This window comes from Pseudoliparis swirei, chromosome 21 (genome assembly GCF_029220125.1).
Source record: "Pseudoliparis swirei isolate HS2019 ecotype Mariana Trench chromosome 21, NWPU_hadal_v1, whole genome shotgun sequence".
NCBI lineage: Eukaryota > Metazoa > Chordata > Actinopteri > Perciformes > Liparidae > Pseudoliparis > Pseudoliparis swirei.
Genome location: NC_079408.1, coordinates 369,616 through 393,924, shown reverse-complemented (window position 1 = coordinate 393,924; position 24,309 = coordinate 369,616). Strand labels below are relative to the sequence as shown.

The window sequence follows — 24,309 nt, the reverse complement described above, 5'->3', positions numbered from 1 at the left end:
GGGTTACTCCACAGAGCGGCGAGCTCTCCGGGTTGCTCCATAGAGCGGCGAGCTCTCCGGGTTGCTCCACAGAGCGGCGAGCTCTCCGGGTTGCTCCACAGAGCGACGAGCTCTCCGGGTTGCTCCATAGAGCGGCGAGCTCTCCGGGTTGCTCCACAGAGCGGCGAGCTCTCCGGGTTACTCCACAGAGCGACGAGCTCTCCGGGTTGCTCCACAGAGCGGCGCGCTGCGCCTTCTAGAGAGCAACACGCGCTGCTCTGCGTGGCGCGCTCATGTTCCAGTGCAACGTGAGCCGGAGCAGCTCAGAATGTCGAGGAGGTTATAAATAGAGACACCAGAGCTCCATCTGAGCTCCAGCAGCTGGAGAAACACCGTCAGCAAGAGTTTAGAGAGTTACCCTGGGGGAGGGTCAGGGGTTAAGGGAATTAGGGGCAAGGGGTTTAGGGGTGAGGGGTTAAGGTTTAGGGCTTAGGGGTGAGGGGTTAATGTTTAGGGGTGAGGGGTTAAGGTTTAGGGCTTCGGGGTGAGGGGTTAATGTTTAGGGGTGAGGGGTTAATGTTTAGGGGTGAGGGGTTAAGGTTTAGGGCTTAGGGGTGAGGGGTTAATGTTTAGGGGTGAGGGGTTAAGGTTTAGGGCTTCGGGGTGAGGGGTTAAGGTTTAGGGTTCCCTACCCCTCGTCTTGGTGGTCCTCATCGTTGACGCTCTCAGACGTTTGAGGGTTTTGGTCCTGCTCTATTCGGGCTGTACAACAATGTTTGACTTTCTTTAGTATATATATTCAAAAGGTGCATGTCATCCCAGTGTTCTTGTCTCCTCTTCTTCATGTGTCCTCCTCCTCCTCAGTGGTGGGGGGCGTCGGGGCTCTGGAGGTCTCCACGGGGAAGGTGTCCACAGTGGAGGCCATCAATGGCTCCACGGTGCTGCTGCCCTGCACCTACTCCTCCTGCATCGGCATCAAGAACCTGTACTTCAACTGGCACTACGACGACAACGGGACCATGCTGAAGGTACCGCACACAGACACACACACAGAGACACACAGACACACAGAGACACAGAGACACACACAGAGACGCACACAGAGAAACAGAGACACACACACAGAGACACACACAGAGACACACCGACACACAGAGACACAGAGACACACATAGAGACACAGAGACACACACAGAGACACACACAGAGACACAGAGATACACACATAGAGACACACACACAGAGACACAGAGACACACACACAGAGACACAGAGACACACACAGAGACACACACACAGAGACACACATAGAGACACAGAGACACACACAGAGACACAGAGACACACACATAGAGACACACACACAGAGACACACACAGAGACACAGAGACACACACACAGAGACACAGAGACACACATAGAGACACAGAGACGCACACAGAGAAACAGAGACACACACACAGAGACACACACAGAGACACACCGACACACAGAGACACACATAGAGACACAGAGACACACACAGAGACACACACAGAGACATAGAGACACACACACAGAGACACACACAGAGACACAGAGACACACACACAGAGACACAGAGACACACATAGAGACACAGAGACACACACAGAGACACAAACACAGAGACACACATAGAGACACAGAGACACACACAGAGACACAGAGACACACACATAGAGACACACACACAGAGACACACACACAGAGACACAGAGACACACATAGAGACACAGAGATGCACACAGAGAAACAGAGACACACACACAGAGACACACACAGAGACACACACAGAGACACACCGACACACAGAGACACAGAGACACACATAGAGACACAGAGACACACACACAGAGACACAGAGACACACACATAGAGACACACACACAGAGACACAGAGATAAACACATAGAGACACACACACAGAGACACACACAGAGACACAGAGACACACACACAGAGACACAGAGACACACATAGAGACACAGAGACACACACAGAGACACAAACACAGAGACACAGAGATAAACACATAGAGACACACAAACAGAGACACACACAGAGACACAGAGACACACACATAGAGACACACACACAGAGACACACACAGAGACACACACACAGAGACACAGAGACACACACATAGAGACACACACACAGAGACACACACAGAGACACAGAGACACACACACAGAGACACACACAGAGACACAGAGACACAGAGACACACACAGACACACACACAGAGACACACACACAGAGACACAGAGACACACAGAGACACAGAGACACAGACAGACACACACACAGAGACACACAGAGACACAGCGACACACACAGACACACACAGAGACACACAGACACACAGAGACACAGAGACACACACAGAGACGCACACAGAGACAAAGAGACACACACACTCATTACTGACCTTTCCGGTGTTGCAGCACCTCCTAGTGTAGATCCCGTGCGTATGAAAAGTGATGTGTGTGTAGCTGTGTGAAGCAGTCATCCCCATGGAGGGCGTGGAGCCCAAGGTGAGCGTGTTCCATGAGCGCGTGGAGTTCGTTGGCTCCTCCAAGAGCAACAACATCTCCATCCTGCTGTGGAACATCACCTTCGAGGACCAGGGCGCCTACCTGTGCTTCGCCCGCAACGAGAAGGAGAAGTTCCGCAACCACACGGCCGTCTTCACGCTGCTGGTGGTGGACCAGAGTACGTGCGCCGCCGCCGCCGCCGCCCGGCTCCGGGCGCCGCGTCCTCACCGTGTGCGTCCCTCTCCCCAGTCAAGGAGCTGGACAAGTCGCTGACCGTGATCATCGTGTCCGTGCTGGGCGCCGTCATCGGCTTCAGCATCATCTTCATGGTCATCAAGGGCCTGGTGGTCCACTTCCTGCTGAGTGGGGACGAGAAGACGTGAGTCCATCACACGCTAACAACACGGGACACGGGACATGCTGCACACCATCACACGCTAACAACACGGGACACAGGACATGCTGCACACCATCACACGCTAACAACACGGGACACGGAACATGCTGCACACCATCACACGCTAACAACATGGGACACGGGACATGCTGCACACCATCACACGCTAACAACACGGGACACAGGACATGCTGCACACCATCACACGCTAACAACACGGGACACGGAACATGCTGCACACCATCACATGCTAACAACATGGGACACGGAACATGCTGCACACCATCACACGCTAACAACACGGGACACTGGACATGCTGCACACCATCACACGCTAACAACATGGGACACGGAACATGCTGCACACTGTCACACGCTAACAACACGGGACACGGGACATGCTGCACACCATCACACGCTAACAACACGGGACACTGGACATGCTGCACACCATCACACGCTAACAACATGGGACACGGAACATGCTGCACACTGTCACACGCTAAGAACACGGGACACGGAACATGCTGCACACTGTCACACGCTAAGAACACGGGACACGGAACATGCTGCACACTGTCACACGCTAACAACACGGGACACTGGACATGCTGCACACCATCACACGCTAACAACATGGGACACGGAACATGCTGCACACGTCACACGCTAACAACACGGGACACGGAACATGCTGCACACCGTCACACGCTAACATCACGGGACACGGAACATGCTGCACACCATCACACGCTAACAACATGGGACACGGAACATGCTGCACACCGTCACACGCTAACAACACGGGACACGGAACATGCTGCACACCGTCACATGCTAACAACACGGGACACGGAACATGCTGCACATGTCACACGCTAAGAACACGGGACATGCTGCACACCGTCACACACTAAGAACATGGGACATGGAACATGCTGCACACCGTCACACGCTAACAACACGGGACACAGAACATGCTGCACACCGTCACACGCTAAGAACACGGGACACGGAACATGCTGCAGACGTCACACGCTAACAACACGGGACATGGAACATGCTGCACACCGTCACACGCTAAGAACACGGGACACGGAACATGCTGCACACTGGCACACGCTAAGAACACGGGACACGGAACATGCAGCACACCGTCACATGCTAACAACACGGGACACGGAACATGCTGCACACTGTCACACGCTAAGAACACGGGACACGGAACATGCTGCACACCGTCACACACTAAGAACACGGGACATGCTGCACACCGTCACACACTAAGAACACGGGACACGGAACATGCTGCACACCGTCACACGGTAACAACACGGGACACGGAACATGCTGCACACCGCCACGCTAAGAACACGGGACACGGTACATGCTGCACACCGTCACACGCTAACAACACGGGACACGGAACATGCTGCACACTGTCACACGCTAAGAACATGGGACACGGAACATGCTGCACACCGTCACACGCTAACAACACAGGACATGCTGCACACCGTCACACGCTAACAACACAGGACATGCTGCACACCGTCACACGCTAACAACACAGGACACGGAACATGCTGCACACCGTCACACGCTAACAACACGGGACACGGAACATGCTGCACACCGTCACACGCTAACAACACGGGACACGGAACATGCTGCACACCGTCACACGCTAACAACACGGGACATGGTACATGCTGCACACCGTCGCACGCCAACAACACGGGACACGGAACATGCTTCACACCGTCACACGCTAACAACACGGGACACGGAACATGCTGCACACCGTCACACGCTAACAACACGGGACATGGAACATGCTGCACACCATCACATGCTAAGAACACGGGACACGGAACATGCTGCACACCGTCACACGCTAATAACACGGGACACAGAACATGCTGCACACCGTCACACGCTAACAACACGGGACACGGAACATGCTGCACACCATCACACGCTAACAACACGGGACACGGAACATGCTGCACACCGTCACACACTAAGAACACGGGACATGCTGCACACCGTCACACGCTAAGAACACGGGACACGGAACATGCTGCACACCATCACATGCTAACAACACGGAACATGCTGCACACCGTCACACGCTAAGAACACGGGACACGGAACATGCTGCACACCGTCACACACTAAGAACACGGGACATGCTGCACACCATCACACGCTAAGAACACGGGACACGGAACATGCTGCACACCGTCACACGCTAACAACACGGGACACGGAACATGCTTCACACCATTACACGCTAACAACACGGGACACGGAACATGCTGCACACCGTCACACGCTAACAACACGGGACACGGAACATGCTGCACACGTCACACGCTAAGAACACGGGACACGGAACATGCTGCACACCGTCACACGCTAACAACACGGGACACAGAACATGCTGCACACCGTCACACGCTAACAATACGGGACACGGAACATGCTGCACAACATCACACGCTAACAACACGGGACACGGAACATGCTGCACACCATCACACGCTAACAACACGGGACACGGAACATGCTGCACACCGTCACACACTAAGAACACGGGACATGCTGCACACCGTCACACGCTAAGAACACGGGACATGCTGCACACCGTCACACGCTAAGAACATGGGACACGGAACATGCTGCACACCGTCACACGCTAACAACACGGGACACAGAACATGCTGCACACCGTCACACACTAAGAACACAGGACATGCTGCACACCGTCACACGCTAAGAACACGGGACACGGAACATGCTGCACACCATCACACGCTAACAACACGGGACACGGAACATGCTGCACACCGTCACACGCTAAGAACACGGGACATGCTGCACACGTCACACGCTAAGAACACGGGACACGGAACATGCTGCACACCGTCACACGCTAACACGGGACACAGAACATGCTGCACACCGTCACACACTAAGAACACGGGACATGCTGCACACCGTCACACGCTAAGAACACGGGAAACGGAACATGCTGCACACCATCACATGCTAACAACACGGAACATGCTGCACACCGTCACACGCTAAGAACACGGGACATGCTGCACACCATCACATGCTAACAACACGGAACATGCTGCACACCGTCACACGCTAAGAACACGGGACACGGAACATGCTTCACACCATTACACGCTAACAACACGGGACACGGAACATGCTGCACACCGTCACACGCTAACAACACGGGACACGGAACATGCTGCACACCGTCACACGCTAAGAACACGGGACACGGAACATGCTGCACACCGTCACACGCTAACAACACGGGACACAGAACATGCTGCACACCATCACACGCTAACAATACGGGACACGGAACATGCTGCACACCATCACACGCTAACAATACGGGACACGGAACATGCTGCACACCGTCACACGCTAACAACACGGGACACAGAACATGCTGCACACCGTCACACGCTAACAATACGGGACACGGAACATGCTGCACACCATCACACGCTAACAACACGGGACACGGAACATGCTGCACACCGTCACACACTAAGAACACGGGACATGCTGCACACCGTCACATGCTAAGAACACGGGACACGGAACATGCTGCACACCGTCACACGCTAACAACACGGGACACAGAACATGCTGCACACCGTCACACGCTAAGAACACGGACACGGAACATGCTGCACACCGTCACACGCTAACAACACGGGACACAGAACATGCTGCACACCGTCACACACTAAGAACACGGGACATGCTGCACACCGTCACACGCTAAGAACACGGGACACGGAACATGCTGCACACCATCACACGCTAACAACACGGGACACAGAACATGCTGCACACCGTCACACACTAAGAACACGGAACATGCTGCACACCGTCACACGCTAAGAACACGGGACATGCTGCACACGTCACACGCTAAGAACACGGGACACGGAACATGCTGCACACCGTCACACGCTAACAACACAGGACACAGAACATGCTGCACACCGTCACACACTAAGAACACGGGACATGCTGCACACCGTCACACGCTAAGAACACGGGAAACGGAACATGCTGCACACCATCACATGCTAACAACACGGAACATGCTGCACACCGTCACACGCTAAGAACACGGGACATGCTGCACACCGTCACACGCTAACAACACGGGACACCGAACATGCTGCACACCATCACACGCTAACAACACGGGACACAGAACATGCTGCACACCGTCACACACTAAGAACACGGGATATGCTGCACACCGTCACATGCTAAGAACACGGGACATACTGCACACCGTCACACGCTAAGAACACGGGACACGGAACATGCTGCACACCGTCACACGCTAACAACACGGGACACGGAACATGCTGCACACCATCACACGCTAACAACACGGGACACAGAACATGCTGCACACCGTCACACACTAAGAACACGGGATATGCTGCACACCGTCACATGCTAAGAACACGGGACATACTGCACACCGTCACACGCTAAGAACACGGGACACGGAACATGCTGCACACCGTCACACGCTAACAACACGGGACACAGAACATGCTGCACACCGTCACACACTAAGAACACGCGATATGCTGCACACCGTCACACGCTAAGAACACGGGACACAGAACATGCTGCACACCATCACACGCTAACAACACGGGACACGGAACATGCTGCACACCGTCACACGCTAAGAACACAGGACATGCTGCACACGTCACACGCTAAGAACACGGGACACGGGACATGCTGCACACCGTCACACGCTAAGAACACGGGACACGGAACATGCTGCACACCGTCACACGCTAACAACCCGGGACACGGAACATGCTTCACACCATTACACGCTAACAACACGGGACACAGAACATGCTGCACACCGTCACACACTAAGAACACAGGACATGCTGCTCACCGTCACACGCTAAGAACACGGGACACGGAACATGCTGCACACCATCACACGCTAACAACACGGGACACGGAACATGCTGCACACCGTCACACGCTAAGAACACGGGACATGCTGCACACGTCACACGCTAAGAACACGGGACACGGAACATGCTGCACACCGTCACACGCTAACAACACGGGACACAGAACATGCTGCACACCGTCACACACTAAGAACACGGGACATGCTGCACACCGTCACATGCTAAGAACACGGGACACGGAACATGCTGCACACCATCACACGCTAACAACACGGGACACGGAACATGCTGCACACCATCACACACTAAGAACACGGGACATGCTGCACACCGTCACACGCTAAGAACACGGGAAACGGAACATGCTGCACACCATCACATGCTAACAACACGGAACATGCTGCACACCGTCACACGCTAACAACACGGGACATGCTGCACACCATCACATGGTAACAACACGGAACATGCTGCACACCGTCACACGCTAAGAACACGGGACACGGAACATGCTGCACACCGTCACACGCTAACAACACGGGACACGGAACATGCTTCACACCATTACACGCTAACAACACGGGACACGGAACATGCTGCACACCGTCACACGCTAACAACACGGGACACGGAACATGCTGCACACCGTCACACGCTAAGAACACGGGACACGGAACATGCTGCACACCATCACATGCTAACAACACGGAACATGCTGCACACCGTCACACGCTAAGAACACGGGACATGCTGCACACCATCACATGCTAACAACACGGAACATGCTGCACACCGTCACACGCTAAGAACACGGGACACGGAACATGCTGCACACCGTCACACGCTAACAACACGGGACACGGAACATGCTTCACACCATTACACGCTAACAACACGGGACACGGAACATGCTGCACACCGTCACACGCTAACAACACGGGACACGGAACATGCTGCACACCGTCACACGCTAAGAACACGGGACACGGAACATGCTGCACACCGTCACACGCTAACAACACGGGACACAGAACATGCTGCACACCGTCAGAACATGCTGCACACCGTCACACGCTAACAATACGGGACACGGAACATGCTGCACACCATCACACGCTAACAACACGGGACACGGAACATGCTGCACACCATCACACGCTAACAACACGGGACACGGAACATGCTGCACACCGTCACACACTAAGAACACGGGACATGCTGCACACCGTCACACGCTAAGAACACGGGACATGCTGCACACCGTCACACGCTAAGAACACGGGACACGGAACATGCTGCACACCGTCACACGCTAACAACACGGGACACAGAACATGCTGCACACCGTCACACGCTAAGAACACGGGACACGGAACATGCTGCACACCGTCACACGCTAACAACACGGGACACAGAACATGCTGCACACCGTCACACACTAAGAACACGGGACATGCTGCACACCGTCACACGCTAAGAACACGGGACACGGAACATGCTGCACACCATCACACGCTAACAACACGGGACACGGAACATGCTGCACACCGTCACACGCTAAGAACACAGGACATGCTGCACACGTCACACGCTAAGAACACGGGACACGGGACATGCTGCACACCGTCACACGCTAAGAACACGGGACACGGAACATGCTGCACACCGTCACACGCTAACAACACGGGACACGGAACATGCTTCACACCATTACACGCTAACAACACGGGACACGGAACATGCTGCACACCGTCACACGCTAACAACACGGGACACGGAACATGCTGCACACGTCACACGCTAAGAACACGGGACACGGAACATGCTGCACACAGGCACACGCTAACAACACGGGACACAGAACATGCTGCACACCGTCACACGCTAACAATACGGGACACGGAACATGCTGCACACCATCACACGCTAACAACACGGGACACGGAACATGCTGCACACCATCACACGCTAACAACACGGGACACGGAACATGCTGCACACCGTCACACACTAAGAACACGGGACATGCTGCACACCGTCACACGCTAAGAACACGGGACATGCTGCACACCGTCACACGCTAAGAACATGGGACACGGAACATGCTGCACACCGTCACACGCTAACAACACGGGACACAGAACATGCTGCACACCGTCACACACTAAGAACACAGGACATGCTGCACACCGTCACATGCTAAGAACACGGGACACGGAACATGCTGCACACCATCACACGCTAACAACACGGGACACGGAACATGCTGCACACCGTCACACGCTAAGAACACGGGACATGCTGCACACGTCACACGCTAAGAACACGGGACACGGAACATGCTGCACACCGTCACACGCTAACAACACGGGACACAGAACATGCTGCACACCGTCACACACTAAGAACACGGGACATGCTGCACACCGTCACATGCTAAGAACACGGGACACGGAACATGCTGCACACCATCACACGCTAACAACACGGGACACGGAACATGCTGCACACCGTCACACACTAAGAACACGGGACATGCTGCACACCGTCACACGCTAAGAACACGGGAAACGGAACATGCTGCACACCATCACATGCTAACAACACGGAACATGCTGCACACCGTCACACGCTAACAACACGGGACATGCTGCACACCATCACATGCTAACAACACGGAACATGCTGCACACCGTCACACGCTAAGAACACGGGACACGGAACATGCTGCACACCGTCACACGCTAACAACACGGGACACGGAACATGCTTCACACCATTACACGCTAACAACACGGGACACGGAACATGCTGCACACCGTCACACGCTAACAACACGGGACACGGAACATGCTGCACACCGTCACACGCTAAGAACACGGGACACGGAACATGCTGCACACCATCACATGCTAACAACACGGAACATGCTGCACACCGTCACACGCTAAGAACACGGGACATGCTGCACACCATCACATGCTAACAACACGGAACATGCTGCACACCGTCACACGCTAAGAACACGGGACACGGAACATGCTGCACACCATCACACGCTAACAACACGGGACACGGAACATGCTGCACACCGTCACACACTAAGAACACGGGACATGCTGCACACCGTCACACGCTAAGAACACGGGACATGCTGCACACCGTCACACGCTAAGAACACGGGACACGGAACATGCTGCACACCGTCACACGCTAACAACACGGGACACAGAACATGCTGCACACCGTCACACGCTAAGAACACGGACACGGAACATGCTGCACACCGTCACACGCTAACAACACGGGACACAGAACATGCTGCACACCGTCACACACTAAGAACACGGGACATGCTGCACACCGTCACACGCTAAGAACACGGGACACGGAACATGCTGCACACCATCACACGCTAACAACACGGGACACGGAACATGCTGCACACCGTCACACGCTAAGAACACAGGACATGCTGCACACGTCACACGCTAAGAACACGGGACACGGGACATGCTGCACACCGTCACACGCTAAGAACACGGGACACGGAACATGCTGCACACCGTCACACGCTAACAACACGGGACACGGAACATGCTTCACACCATTACACGCTAACAACACGGGACACGGAACATGCTGCACACCGTCACACGCTAACAACACGGGACACGGAACATGCTGCACACGTCACACGCTAAGAACACGGGACACGGAACATGCTGCACACCGTCACACGCTAACAACACGGGACACAGAACATGCTGCACACCGTCACACGCTAACAATACGGGACACGGAACATGCTGCACACCATCACACGCTAACAACACGGGACACGGAACATGCTGCACACCATCACACGCTAACAACACGGGACACGGAACATGCTGCACACCGTCACACACTAAGAACACGGGACATGCTGCACACCGTCACACGCTAAGAACACGGGACATGCTGCACACCGTCACACGCTAAGAACATGGGACACGGAACATGCTGCACACCGTCACACGCTAACAACACGGGACACAGAACATGCTGCACACCGTCACACACTAAGAACACAGGACATGCTGCACACCATCACACGCTAAGAACACGGGACACGGAACATGCTGCACACCATCACACGGTAACAACACGGGACACGGAACATGCTGCACACCGTCACACGCTAAGAACACGGGACATGCTGCACACGTCACACGCTAAGAACACGGGACACGGAACATGCTGCACACCGTCACACGCTAACAACACGGGACACAGAACATGCTGCACACCGTCACACACTAAGAACACGGGACATGCTGCACACCGTCACACGCTAAGAACACGGGACACGGAACATGCTGCACACCATCACACGCTAACAACACGGGACACGGAACATGCTGCACACCGTCACACACTAAGAACACGGGACATGCTGCACACCGTCACACGCTAAGAACACGGAAACGGAACATGCTGCACACCATCACATGCTAACAACACGTGAATATGCTACACCGCCACACGCTAAGAACACGGAACATGCTGCACACCATCACATGCTAACAACACGGAACATGCTGCACACCGTCACACGCTAAGAACACGGGACACGGAACATGCTGCACACCGTCACACGCTAACAACACGGGACACGGAACATGCTTCACACCATTACACGCTAACAACACGGGACACGGAACATGCTGCACACCGTCACACGCTAACAACACGGGACACGGAACATGCTGCACACCGTCACACGCTAAGAACACGGGACACGGAACATGCTGCACACCGTCACACGCTAACAACACGGGACACAGAACATGCTGCACACCGTCACACGCTAACAATACGGGACACGGAACATGCTGCACACCATCACACGCTAACAACACGGAACATGCTGCACACCATCACACGCTAACAACACGGGACACGGAACATGCTGCACACCGTCACACACTAAGAACACGGGACATGCTGCACACCGTCACACGCTAAGAACACGGGACATGCTGCACACCGTCACACGCTAAGAACACGGGACACGGAACATGCTGCACAACGTCACACGCTAACAACACAGGACACAGAACATGCTGCACACCGTCACACGCTAAGAACACGGGACACGGAACATGCTGCACACCGTCACACGCTAACAACACGGGACACAGAACATGCTGCACACCGTCACACACTAAGAACACGGGACATGCTGCACACCGTCACACGCTAAGAACACGGGACACAGAACATGCTGCACACCATCACACGCTAACAACACGGGACACGGAACATGCTGCACACCGTCACACGCTAAGAACACGGGACATGCTGCACACGTCACACGCTAAGAACACGGGACACGGAACATGCTGCACACCGTCACACGCTAACAACACAGGACACAGAACATGCTGCACACCGTCACACACTAAGAACACGGGACATGCTGCACACCGTCACATGCTAAGAACACAGGACACGGAACATGCTGCACACCATCACACGCTAACAACACGGGACACGGAACATGCTGCACACCGTCACACACTAAGAACACGGGACATGCTGCACACCGTCACACGCTAACAACACGGGACACAGAACATGCTGCACACCGTCACACGCTAACAATACGGGACACGGAACATGCTGCACACCATCACACGCTAACAACACGGGACACGGAACATGCTGCACACCATCACACGCTAACAACACGGGACATGGAACATGCTGCACACCGTCACACACTAAGAACACGGGACATGCTGCACACCGTCACACGCTAAGAACACGGGACATGCTGCACACCGTCACACGCTAAGAACACGGGACACGGAACATGCTGCACACCGTCACACGCTAACAACACGGGACACAGAACATGCTGCACACCGTCACACGCTAAGAACACGGGACACGGAACATGCTGCACACCGTCACACGCTAACAACACGGGACACAGAACATGCTGCACACCGTCACACACTAAGAACACGGGACATGCTGCACACCGTCACACGCTAAGAATACGGGACACAGAACATGCTGCACACCATCACACGCTAACAACACGGGACACGGAACATGCTGCACACCGTCACACGCTAAGAACACGGGACATGCTGCACACGTCACACGCTAAGAACACGGGACACGGAACATGCTGCACACCGTCACACGCTAACAACACAGGCCACAGAACATGCTGCACACCGTCACACACTAAGAACACGGGACATGCTGCACACCGTCACATGCTAAGAACACAGGACACGGAACATGCTGCACACCATCACACGCTAACAACACGGGACACGGAACATGCTGCACACCGTCACACACTAAGAACACGGGACATGCTGCACACCGTCACACGCTAAGAACACGGGAAACGGAACATGCTGCACACCATCACATGCTAACAACACGGAACATGCTGCACACCATCACACGCTAAGAACACGGGACATGCTGCACACCGTCACACGCTAACAACACGGGACACCGAACATGCTGCACACCATCACACGCTAACAACACGGGACACAGAACATGCTGCACACCGTCACACACTAAGAACACGGGATATGCTGCACACCGTCACATGCTAAGAACACGGGACATACTGCACACCGTCACACGCTAAGAACACGGGACACGGAACATGCTGCACACCGTCACACGCTAACAACACGGGACACGGAACATGCTGCACACCATCACACGCTAACAACACGGGACACAGAACATGCTGCACACCGTCACACACTAAGAACACGGGATATGCTGCACACCGTCACATGCTAAGAACACGGGACATACTGCACACCGTCACACGCTAAGAACACGGGACACGGAACATGCTGCACACCGTCACACGCTAACAACACGGGACACAGAACATGCTGCACACCGTCACACGCTAAGAACACGGGAAACGGAACATGCTGCAGACCATCACATGCTAACAACACGGAACATGCTGCACACCGTCACACGCTAAGAACACGGGACATGCTGCACACCGTCACACGCTAACAACACGGGACACCGAACATGCTGCACACCATCACACGCTAACAACACGGGACACAGAACATGCTGCACACCGTCACACACTAAGAACACGGGATATGCTGCACACCGTCACATGCTAAGAACACGGGACATACTGCACACCGTCACACGCTAAGAACACGGGACACGGAACATGCTGCACACCGTCACACGCTAACAACACGGAACATGCTGCACACCATCACACGCTAACAACACGGGACACAGAACATGCTGCACACCGTCACACACTAAGAACACGGGATATGCTGCACACCGTCACATGCTAAGAACACGGGACATACTGCACACCGTCACACGCTAAGAACACGGGACACGGAACATGCTGCACACCGTCACACGCTAACAACACGGGACACAGAACATGCTGCACACCGTCACACACTAAGAACACGGGATATGCTGCACACCGTCACACGCTAAGAACACGGGACACGGAACATGCTGCACACCATCACACGCTAACAACACGGGACACGGAACATGCTGCACACCGTCACACGCTAAGAACACGGGACATGCTGCACACGTCACACGCTAAGAACACGGGACACGGAACATGCTGCACACCGTCACACGCTAACAACACGGGACACCGAACATGCTGCACACCATCACACGCTAAGAACACGGGACACGGAACATGCTGCACACCGTCACACGCTAACAACACGGGACACGGAACATGCTGCACACCGTCACACGCATCTTATCAAACACGAGGTGGGCATCTTTACGGATGGTTTAGGCCATCGCCCTTTGACCTTTTTCATTAAAAATAATTACAATAATAATTTAAGAAACCAAACAATTCAATAATTCAGTTGTGTGACTTAATAATAAAGTATCTATTTAGGGGCGTTTGGATCAGGGAAACTATAAATGTGTCTTGAGACTCTGACGGGACATGGGGAACATCTCCAAGAAGTCAAGGGTCCCAGAGGCTGAGGGTGGGTGAGAGTGGGTGAGGGTGAGAGTGGGTGAGGGTGAGAGTAGGTGAGGGTGGGTGAGGGTGAGGGTGGGTGAGGGCGAGGGTTGGTGAGGGCGGGTGAGGGTGAGAGTGGGTGAGGGTGGGTGAGGGTGGGTGAGGGTGAGGGTGAGTGAGGGTGAGGGTGGGTGTGGGTGAGGGTGGGTGAGGGTGATGGTGGGTGAGGGTGATGGTGGGTGAGGGTGGGTGAGGATGGGTGGGTGAGGGTGGGTGAGGGTGGGTGAAGGTGGGTGAGGGTGGGTGGGTGGGTGAGGGTGGGTGAAGGTGGGTGAAGGTGGGTGAGGGTGATGGTGGGTGAGGGTGATGGTGGGTGAGGGTGGGTGAGGATGGGTGAGGGTGGGTGAAGGTGGGTGAGGGTGGGTGAGGGTGAGGGTGGGTGGGTGAGGGTGGGTGAATGTGGGTGGGTGAGGGTGGGTGAAGGTGGGTGAAGGTGGGTGAGGGTGGGTGAAGGTGGGTGAGGGTGGGTGAGGGTGGGTGAAGGGTGGGTGAGGGTGGGTGAAGGTGGGTGGGTGAGGGTGGGTGAAGGTGGGTGAGGGTGGGTGAGGGTGAGGGTGGGTGGGTGAGGGACGCAGCCTCAGCGTCTCCAGAGTCTCCGCCCAACTTGACAACTGTTACTATGAGAGTCGTAGCTGCAAAGCACACGCGTGTGTCGTGTGTTTCATGTTTCATACACACGCGTGTACATGAAACACACACGTGTGTATGAAACACACATGTATGAGACACACGCGTGTATGAAACACATGACACACGCGTGTGTCTCTTACACGCGTGTGTCGTGTGTTTCATGTTTCATACACACACGTGTATGAAACACACGACACACGCGTGTATGAGACACACGATACACGCGTGTGTCTCATACACGCGTGTATGAAACACACGACACACGCGTGTATGAGACACACGATACACGCGTGTGTCTCATACATGCGTGTATGAAACACACGACACACGCGTGTGTCTTATACACGCATATATATATGCGTATATACTATATATATGTATATATAAATATACATATATATATATATGTATATACGTATATATATATATATTAGAGCTGTCAATCGATTTAAAAAAATTAACTAATTAATCGCACATTTTGAAATTGCGATTAAAAGTTTTTTCCTTCTTTTTAAAGACAAAACTTCCCACAGAGCTGTGTTTTCAAAGAGGCTCCTACCTATAAAGTGCCAGCGAGGTATTTAATATTGTGGATGATAAATTGTTTCTTCAGTGAAACATCAGATTATTTAAAAAAAAGAAGTATATTGAGACCCCATTGGTCCTGTCTGTTACGCTCTCCGAGAGCTCCAGGAGTGAACCCACAATACTGAACACTATAGCGAGGAGACAGAACTTATGAAGGGAAACAGGTTTATTTCTCCAAAAACCCGTTATACTGACAACAGGGGAACTAATAATCCACAAAGTCCCGGACCAGCAGCGAGTATCCTCCGAGGTGGAAGTGGAGGACCGAAGCCGGGGATCCAGAGCTGACTAGAGCTAGCAGGCTAAGACAGGTGTGCGTGGAAGCACGGAGGAACCCAGACGGAGGAATGGTGGCTGGACGTGGCAGGCAGAGGAGCAGGCAGATGGATACTGGACAGAGATACTGAGAGTACAGGGTACTGCTAACTACGTTTTACCGAGTCGATTTACTAGCGTGGTTAAACGACGAACTGGTGAATACTGGATGAAGGAACTGGGTATATATGCAGGTGGAGGTGAGTAGTAATCAGGAGGATGAGCAGCAGCTGAGGAGGAGAGTTGGTGGGAATCAGAAGAGTGTCAGCCACACCCAGCCCGGAAGACAGATAGACAATAACAACCACAAAACAAAGGGGAACAGAAGGAGAGAGCACTGCAAATCCTCACACTGTCATCTTTAACATTGAACAGCAGAACCAGTGGCCTTGGGAACTGACTGACATTCACATATGTCACGTTAACCCTCTGGAGGCTGGGGGCATTTTATACATTTTACAAAATAAATTAAATTCACCGTTTAAAGTCTTTTGCATGTGACACACCCCCACGTGTTATACATCAAACATTCCAGAACAATCTCAGCTCTGTAATGAGGCTCAGTTGTCCTGGTGCCGTGTTCTCTGGTTTTCTGACTGACAGGCTGCTATAGAGCCTCACCTGTGTGGTGGGAGGTCCTTTGTGATTTACTGAGTGTTCATTGGTTGTTTTTTTCCCGAAATGTTGACAGACAAACGGATTGACAAATCACGGTGAAGGTTTCGTGTGACGAGTTCTTTCCGTGCCGCGTCACCCGACACGTCGCCCTCCGTTCCTTTGTGTATCAGAGGGGGAGACGGGAGGAAGGAGGAGCAGGAGGAAACCCGACTGATTCATCCACGAGTTAAACTGATTCCTGCTCCTTATTTTCGCGGAGAAATAATTGTTTTAAAAACGGAAACAGTGTCAAACCGTACAGCCGCAGCCAAATTAATCGCATAGATTAACGCGTTAACGCTGACAGCCCTAATATATATACGTATATACTATATATACGTATATATACAGTATATGACTGGTATTTCCCCGGTGGGGGCTCTTCTTCTCCTCTTCTTCTCCTCTTCTTCTCTTCTTCTTCTCCTCTTCTTCTCTTCTTCTTCTTCTTCTCTTCTTCTTCTTCTTCTTCTTCTTCTTCTTCTTCTTCTTCTTCTCTTCTCTTCTTCTTACCCATTGTTTCCTCTCTCCCGGCAGCAAAGAGTGCCTGGTGAGCTCAGGGATTGACAACACAGAAAATGGAGTCTCAGGAGCCAGAGCCGACAGCAAGGCGCCGCCGAAGGCCTGAGGAGGGTGTGTGTGTGTGTGTGTGTGTGTGTGTGTGTCAATGCCCAAAGAGGAAGTGGCCTGCCTGATGTCCGGCTCATGCATCAGGCACATCTCTATCGTCTGCTGGAGGCTCAGAGGGGCGTGTCCTCGGCCCAAGCCGCCATGAGCCCCTCCTCTGGCCTGGGGTGAAGTGTCTCCGCCCCCAGCTGCTCCCAGACACGCCTCCTCGCGCTCACGAAGCACACAGCGCTTCTTTTCTGTTTTCTCTTGGACCACATTTCAATAATCAGCCTCCACTCCAAGATCCCACCCCCAGACTCAAGGGCTGCCATGTTGGCCTCACACTGACCTCCATCAGCCCCAAGCCGCCATGTTGGCCTCACACTGACCTCCATCAGCCCCAAGCCGCCATGTTGGCCTCACACTGACCTCCATCAGCCCCAAGCCGCCATGTTGGCCTCACACTGACCTCCATCAGCCCCAAGCCGCCATGTTGGCCTCACACTGACCTCCATCAGCCCCAAGCCGCCATGTTGGCCTCACACTGACCTCCATCAGCCCCAAGCCGCCATGTTGGCCTCACACTGACCTCCATCAGCCCCAACCCGCCATGTTGGCCTCACACTGAGGGTCGGGCTCACATGCTGGGCGCCCTGCTTGACAGGTGGTAACATTCATCAAGAGGAACCATGTTCTCTGTTCAGAGAGCAACACATCTCACGGGGTGGGGATGGTTTTCGAAGCTTTTCCTTTCCTTCTGGTCCTGATGGGACCTGAACCATGTCCAGGTCCAGGTCCAGGGCAGGTCCAGGTCCAGGGCGGGTCCAGGTCCAGAGCGGGTCCAGGTCCAGGGCGGGTCCAGGTCCAGGGCGGGTCCAGGTCCAGAGCGGGTCCAGGTCCAGGGCGGGTCCAGGGCGGGTCCAAGTCCAGGGCGGGTCCAGGCGTGGCCCTGTGGGACAATGATGCCAGCGGTCCAGTGCGATGAGCTCCTTCCTGCTCCTCGTGGCCTGAAGGCTGGAGGTGAAACCCCGGCGCTGTGCTTGGGCCCCCTCTGCTGGTGGGAAGAGGAAACAACAGATGTAGAAACGTGACGTCATCCAGACCAGAGGGCCGAGCTCCCTCGAGAAAGGATTCATCGAGCTGCTTCTGACTCATAACCAATGCATTTAGCATGTGCTCATTTACAACCACTTCATATCATCATCACATGTTGTCTGGGACCACAGGACAGCAACATGTCTCTGTGCGGTCTGACCCTTCACACGACCCTGACCCTTCACATGACCCTTCACACGACCCTGACCCTTCACATGACCCTGACCCTTCACATGAACCTGACCCTTCACATGACCCTGACCCTTCACACGACCCTGACCCTTCACATGACCCTGACCCCCCCCCCCCCCCTGACCAGAGGAATGTAGAGTCAGGGAAACGGTTCATTGTCCATAGAATAGTTTCTCTGAATTGTAAACATAGGATGGAATATGTTGATGTTCTTCTCAGATGAATGTGTGGACAGCCTGGAGGCCAGTGGTCAGTCTCGTGTCATGTGACCTGTTGCCATGGAGATCACAGACGGTGTTTTCACAACGTCCAACACGGCGTCACGAGGCTGCAGGAATGAACAAATGCAAAGAAAACAATATAAGTGACGCGTATCAAACGTGAAGAGAAGAAGAAGCAGAGTCTTCATCACCTCCTGCCTCTTGGCGAGCTGCCACACACACACACATACGTGCAGCCACGAGGAGACCGGTGTAGGCCCGGTGTAGGCCCGGTGTAGACCAGGTGTAGGCCCGGTGTAGACCAGGTGTAGGCCCGGTGTAGGCCCGGTGTAGACCAGGTGTAGGCCCGGTGTAGACCCGGTGTAGACCAGGTGTAGACCAGGTGTAGGCCCGGTGTAGGCCAGGTGTAGGCCCAGTGTAGGCCAGGTGTAGACCAGGTGTAGGCCAGGTGTAGGCCCGGTGTAGGCCGGGTGTAGACCAGGTGTAGGCCCGGTGTAGGCCCAGTGTAGGCCAGGTGTAGACCAGGTGTAGGCCAGGTGTAGGCCAGGTGTAGACCAGGTGTAGGCCAGGTGTAGACCAGGTGTAGGCCAGGTGTAGACCAGGTGTAGACCAGGTGTAGGCCCGGTGTAGGCCAGGTGTAGGCCCAGTGTAGGCCCAGTGTAGGCCAGGTGTAGACCAGGTGTAGACCAGGTGTAGGTCAGGTGTAGACCAGGTGTAGGCCAGGTGTAGACCAGGTGTAGGCCAGGTGTAGACCAGGTGTAGACCAGGTGTAGGCCCGGTGTAGGCCAGGTGTAGGCCCAGTGTAGGCCCAGTGTAGGCCAGGTGTAGACCAGATGTAGGCCAGGTGTAGACCAGGTGTAGGCCCGGTGTAGGCCCGGTGTAGGCCAGGTGTAGGCCCGGTGTAGGCCCGGTGTAGGCCAGGTGTAGGCCCGGTGTAGGCCAGGTGTAGGGTTAGGGTCTATATTATGACACACATTGGGAGGGAACACATCATGGTCCTGTTGTGTTTACCTGACAGCAGCAATGTGTCCACAGGTTGAAGCGTGTTCTTCACGTGTTCTTCGCGTGTTCTTCGCGTGTTCTTCGCGTGTTCTTCGCGTGTTCTTCACGTGTTCTTCACGCGTTCTTCACGCGTTCTTCGCGTGTTCTTCACATGTTCTTCGCGTGTTCTTCACGTGTTCTTCGCGTGTTCTTCGCGTATTCTTCGCGTGTTCTTCGCTTGTTCTTCGCGTGTTCTTCGCTTGTTCTTCGCGTGTTCTTCGCGCGTTCTTCGCGTGTTCTTCGCTTGTTCTTCGCTTGTTCTTCGGGTGTTCTTCGCTTGTTCTTCGCTTGTTCTTCGCGTGTTCTTTGCTTGTTCTTCGCGTGTTCTTCGCGTGTTCTTCGCTTGTTCTTCGTGTGTTCTTCGCGCGTTCTTCGCGTGTTCTTCGCGCGTTCTTCGCTTGTTCTTCGCGTGTTCTTCACATGTTCTTCACGTGTTCTTCGCGTGTTCTTCGCGTGTTCGTCGCGTGTTCTTCGCGTGTTCTTCATGTGTTCTTCACGCGTTCTTCACGCGTTCTTCGCGTGTTCTTCACGTGTTCTTCGCGTGTTCTTCACGCGTTCTTCGCGTGTTCTTCGCGCGTTCTTCGCGCGTTCTTCGCTTGTTCTTCGCCTGTTCTTCGCTTGTTCTTCGCGTGTTCTTCGCTTGTTCTTCGCGTGTTCTTCGCTTGTTCTTCGCGTGTTCTTCGCGTGTTCTTCGCGTGTTCTTCGCTTGTTCTTCGTGTGTTCTTCGCGTGTTCTCCGCGTGTTCTTCGCGTGTTCTTCGCGTGTTCTTCGTTTGTTTTTCACGCGTTCTTCGCGTGTTCTTCACGTGTTCTTCGCTTGTTCTTCGTGTGTTCTTCGCGTGTTCTCCGCGTGTTCTTCGCGTGTTCTTCGCGTGTTCTTCGCTTGTTTTTCACGCGTTCTTCGCGTGTTCTTCACGTGTTCTTCGCGTGTTCTTCACGCGTTCTTCGCGTGTTCTTCGCGCGTTCTTCGCTTGTTCTTCGCCTGTTCTTCGCTTGTTCTTCGCGTGTTCTTCGCGTGTTCTTCGCTTGTTCTTCGCGTGTTCTTCGCTTGTTCTTCGCGTGTTCTTCGCGTGTTCTTCGCGTGTTCTTCGCTTGTTCTTCGTGTGTTCTTCGCGTGTTCTCCGCGTGTTCTTCGCTTGTTCTTCGCGTGTTCTTCGCGTGTTCTTCGCTTGTTCTTCGCTTGTTCTTCGCGTGTTCTTCGCTTGTTCTTCGCGTGTTCTTCGCGTGTTCTTCGCGCGTTCTTCGTGTGTTCTTCACTTGTTCTTCACGTGTTCTTCGCTTGTTCTTCGCGTGTTCTTCGCGTGTTCTTCGCTTGTTCTTCGCTTGTTCTTCGCGTGTTCTTCACGTGTTCTTCTGTATTTCAGTTACTACATTACACTCATACTGTATATTAACAGATGACTGAGGACGTAACGCTCGTGTGTAACTGTGACTCTTCAGTGTTAGAAGTGATGCAGCCTTGTTGTACAACTGTGGATGCTATGGATATGAGGACTGTGACTCTTCAGTGTTAGAAGTGATGCAGCCTTGTTGTACAACTGTGGATGCTATGGATATGAGGAAGCACACACACACACAGACACACACACACAGACACACACACACAGACACACACACACACAGACACACACACACAGACACACACACAGACACACGCACACAGACACACACACACACACTTTCCTGTAAACAAGTCCATCCAGAGTCTTCGTTTAGGGAAAAGCAATCGAGTCTGTGAACGTCTCACAAGTCAAACGTTAACCCTTCAAGGCGTGAGGAGGAGAAGGTGGTGTTGTAGGTGGTGTTGTAGGGTGTGTTGTAGGGTGTGTTGGAGGGTGTGTTGGAGGTGGTGTTGGAGGGTGGTGTTGGAGGTGGTGTTGGAGGGTGTGTTGGAGGTGGTGTTGGAGGGTGTGTTGGAGGGTGGTGTTGGAGGTGGTGTTGGAGGGTGTGTTGGAGGTAGTGTTGGAGGGTGTGTTGGAGGGTGTGTTGGAGGTGGTGTTGGAGGGTGTGTTGGAGGTGGTGTTGGAGGGTGTGTTGGAGGGTGTGTTGGAGGTGGTGTTGGAGGGTGTGTTGGAGGGTGTGTTGGAGGTGGTGTTGGAGGGTGTGTTGGAGGTGGTGTTGGAGGGTGTGTTGGAGGGTGTGTTGGAGGGTGGTGTTGGAGGTGCTGTTGGAGGGTGGTGTTGGAGGTGGTGTTGGAGGGTGTGTTGGAGGGTGTGTTGGAGGTGGTGTTGGAGGTGGTGTTGCCGCCAGCAGAGGGTTCGGCGCGTGAGACTCTCCTGCAGCGATGAACCCCAACTTTAAGACTCCTGAACGCGGCTCAGACACAGGGGTGGATCCGGTGCTTTTTCAAAATAAGATATTTTTCCGACTGATAAAAAAAATAATTACAACTTTTTTTATTCACTTTTTTTCCACAGCCCGGTTCCAACCAAGCCGCGGCCCGGGGGTTGGGGACCCCTGCTTTAGATGATGCTGTTCATTGTTTACAATGTGTTCCCCTGACCTCACCCTGACCCCTGAGCCCTGAGCCAACATGTTATCGACATGACAACAAGAGGGGTGATGTGTGTATGTTTACACGACCTGTCTGAGGATCGATGTTCCACGTGAATCCTTTGTGAGAGTCCGTGGTCCTGTCACCATGACGACCACGATGCTGCCAGAGCGGCCGGAACTCACACTGCCAATCCACGAGTGTCCGGCCCACAGAGGTCCCGCTCGGCTCCCAGCAGCTCGGTACCGAACAAGGACTTCTGGACTACTTCTGTATTTCTAGCAACTGAAACTCACACTGCCAAGCCAAGAGTCTGACGTCTGCTCCGCTCCCACATTCCACAGCGGTCAGAGAGCCGCTGAGCAGCGTCCAGCTTGCTCCTGATTCCGGGGCCGTGTGGCCGTGTTGGCACCAACGCAGCTGAGCTCCTTGTCACAATTAAAATAAT

The 24,309-nt window shown here is 53.8% G+C and overlaps 2 protein-coding genes across 2 annotated transcripts; both read left to right on the top strand.

Moving 5' to 3' along the window:
* Window positions 1-604: 604 nt before the first annotated feature.
* On the top strand, window positions 605-24,303 carry LOC130212086 (sodium channel subunit beta-4-like). The gene is given in 7 exon segments (XM_056443221.1): window positions 605-614; window positions 786-841; window positions 843-1,007; window positions 2,496-2,715; window positions 2,787-2,916; window positions 18,748-18,843; window positions 23,785-24,303. Coding segments are annotated over 6 exon segments (672 nt in total). The 3' UTR covers window positions 18,839-18,843; window positions 23,785-24,303.
* Window positions 18,855-22,853, top strand: LOC130212220 (uncharacterized). The gene is made up of 2 exons (XM_056443405.1): window positions 18,855-21,006; window positions 21,040-22,853. Exon 2 carries the CDS (start codon window positions 21,351-21,353, stop codon window positions 22,770-22,772), a length of 1,422 nt encoding a protein of 473 aa, XP_056299380.1. The 5' UTR covers window positions 18,855-21,006; window positions 21,040-21,350; the 3' UTR covers window positions 22,773-22,853.
* Window positions 24,304-24,309: the final 6 nt, after the last annotated feature.

Coding starts and splice junctions, on each gene's coding strand:
- LOC130212220 (XM_056443405.1), top strand. CDS start 21,351: ATGTGTCCACAGGTTGAAGCGTGTTCTTCACGTGTTCTTCGCGTGTTC.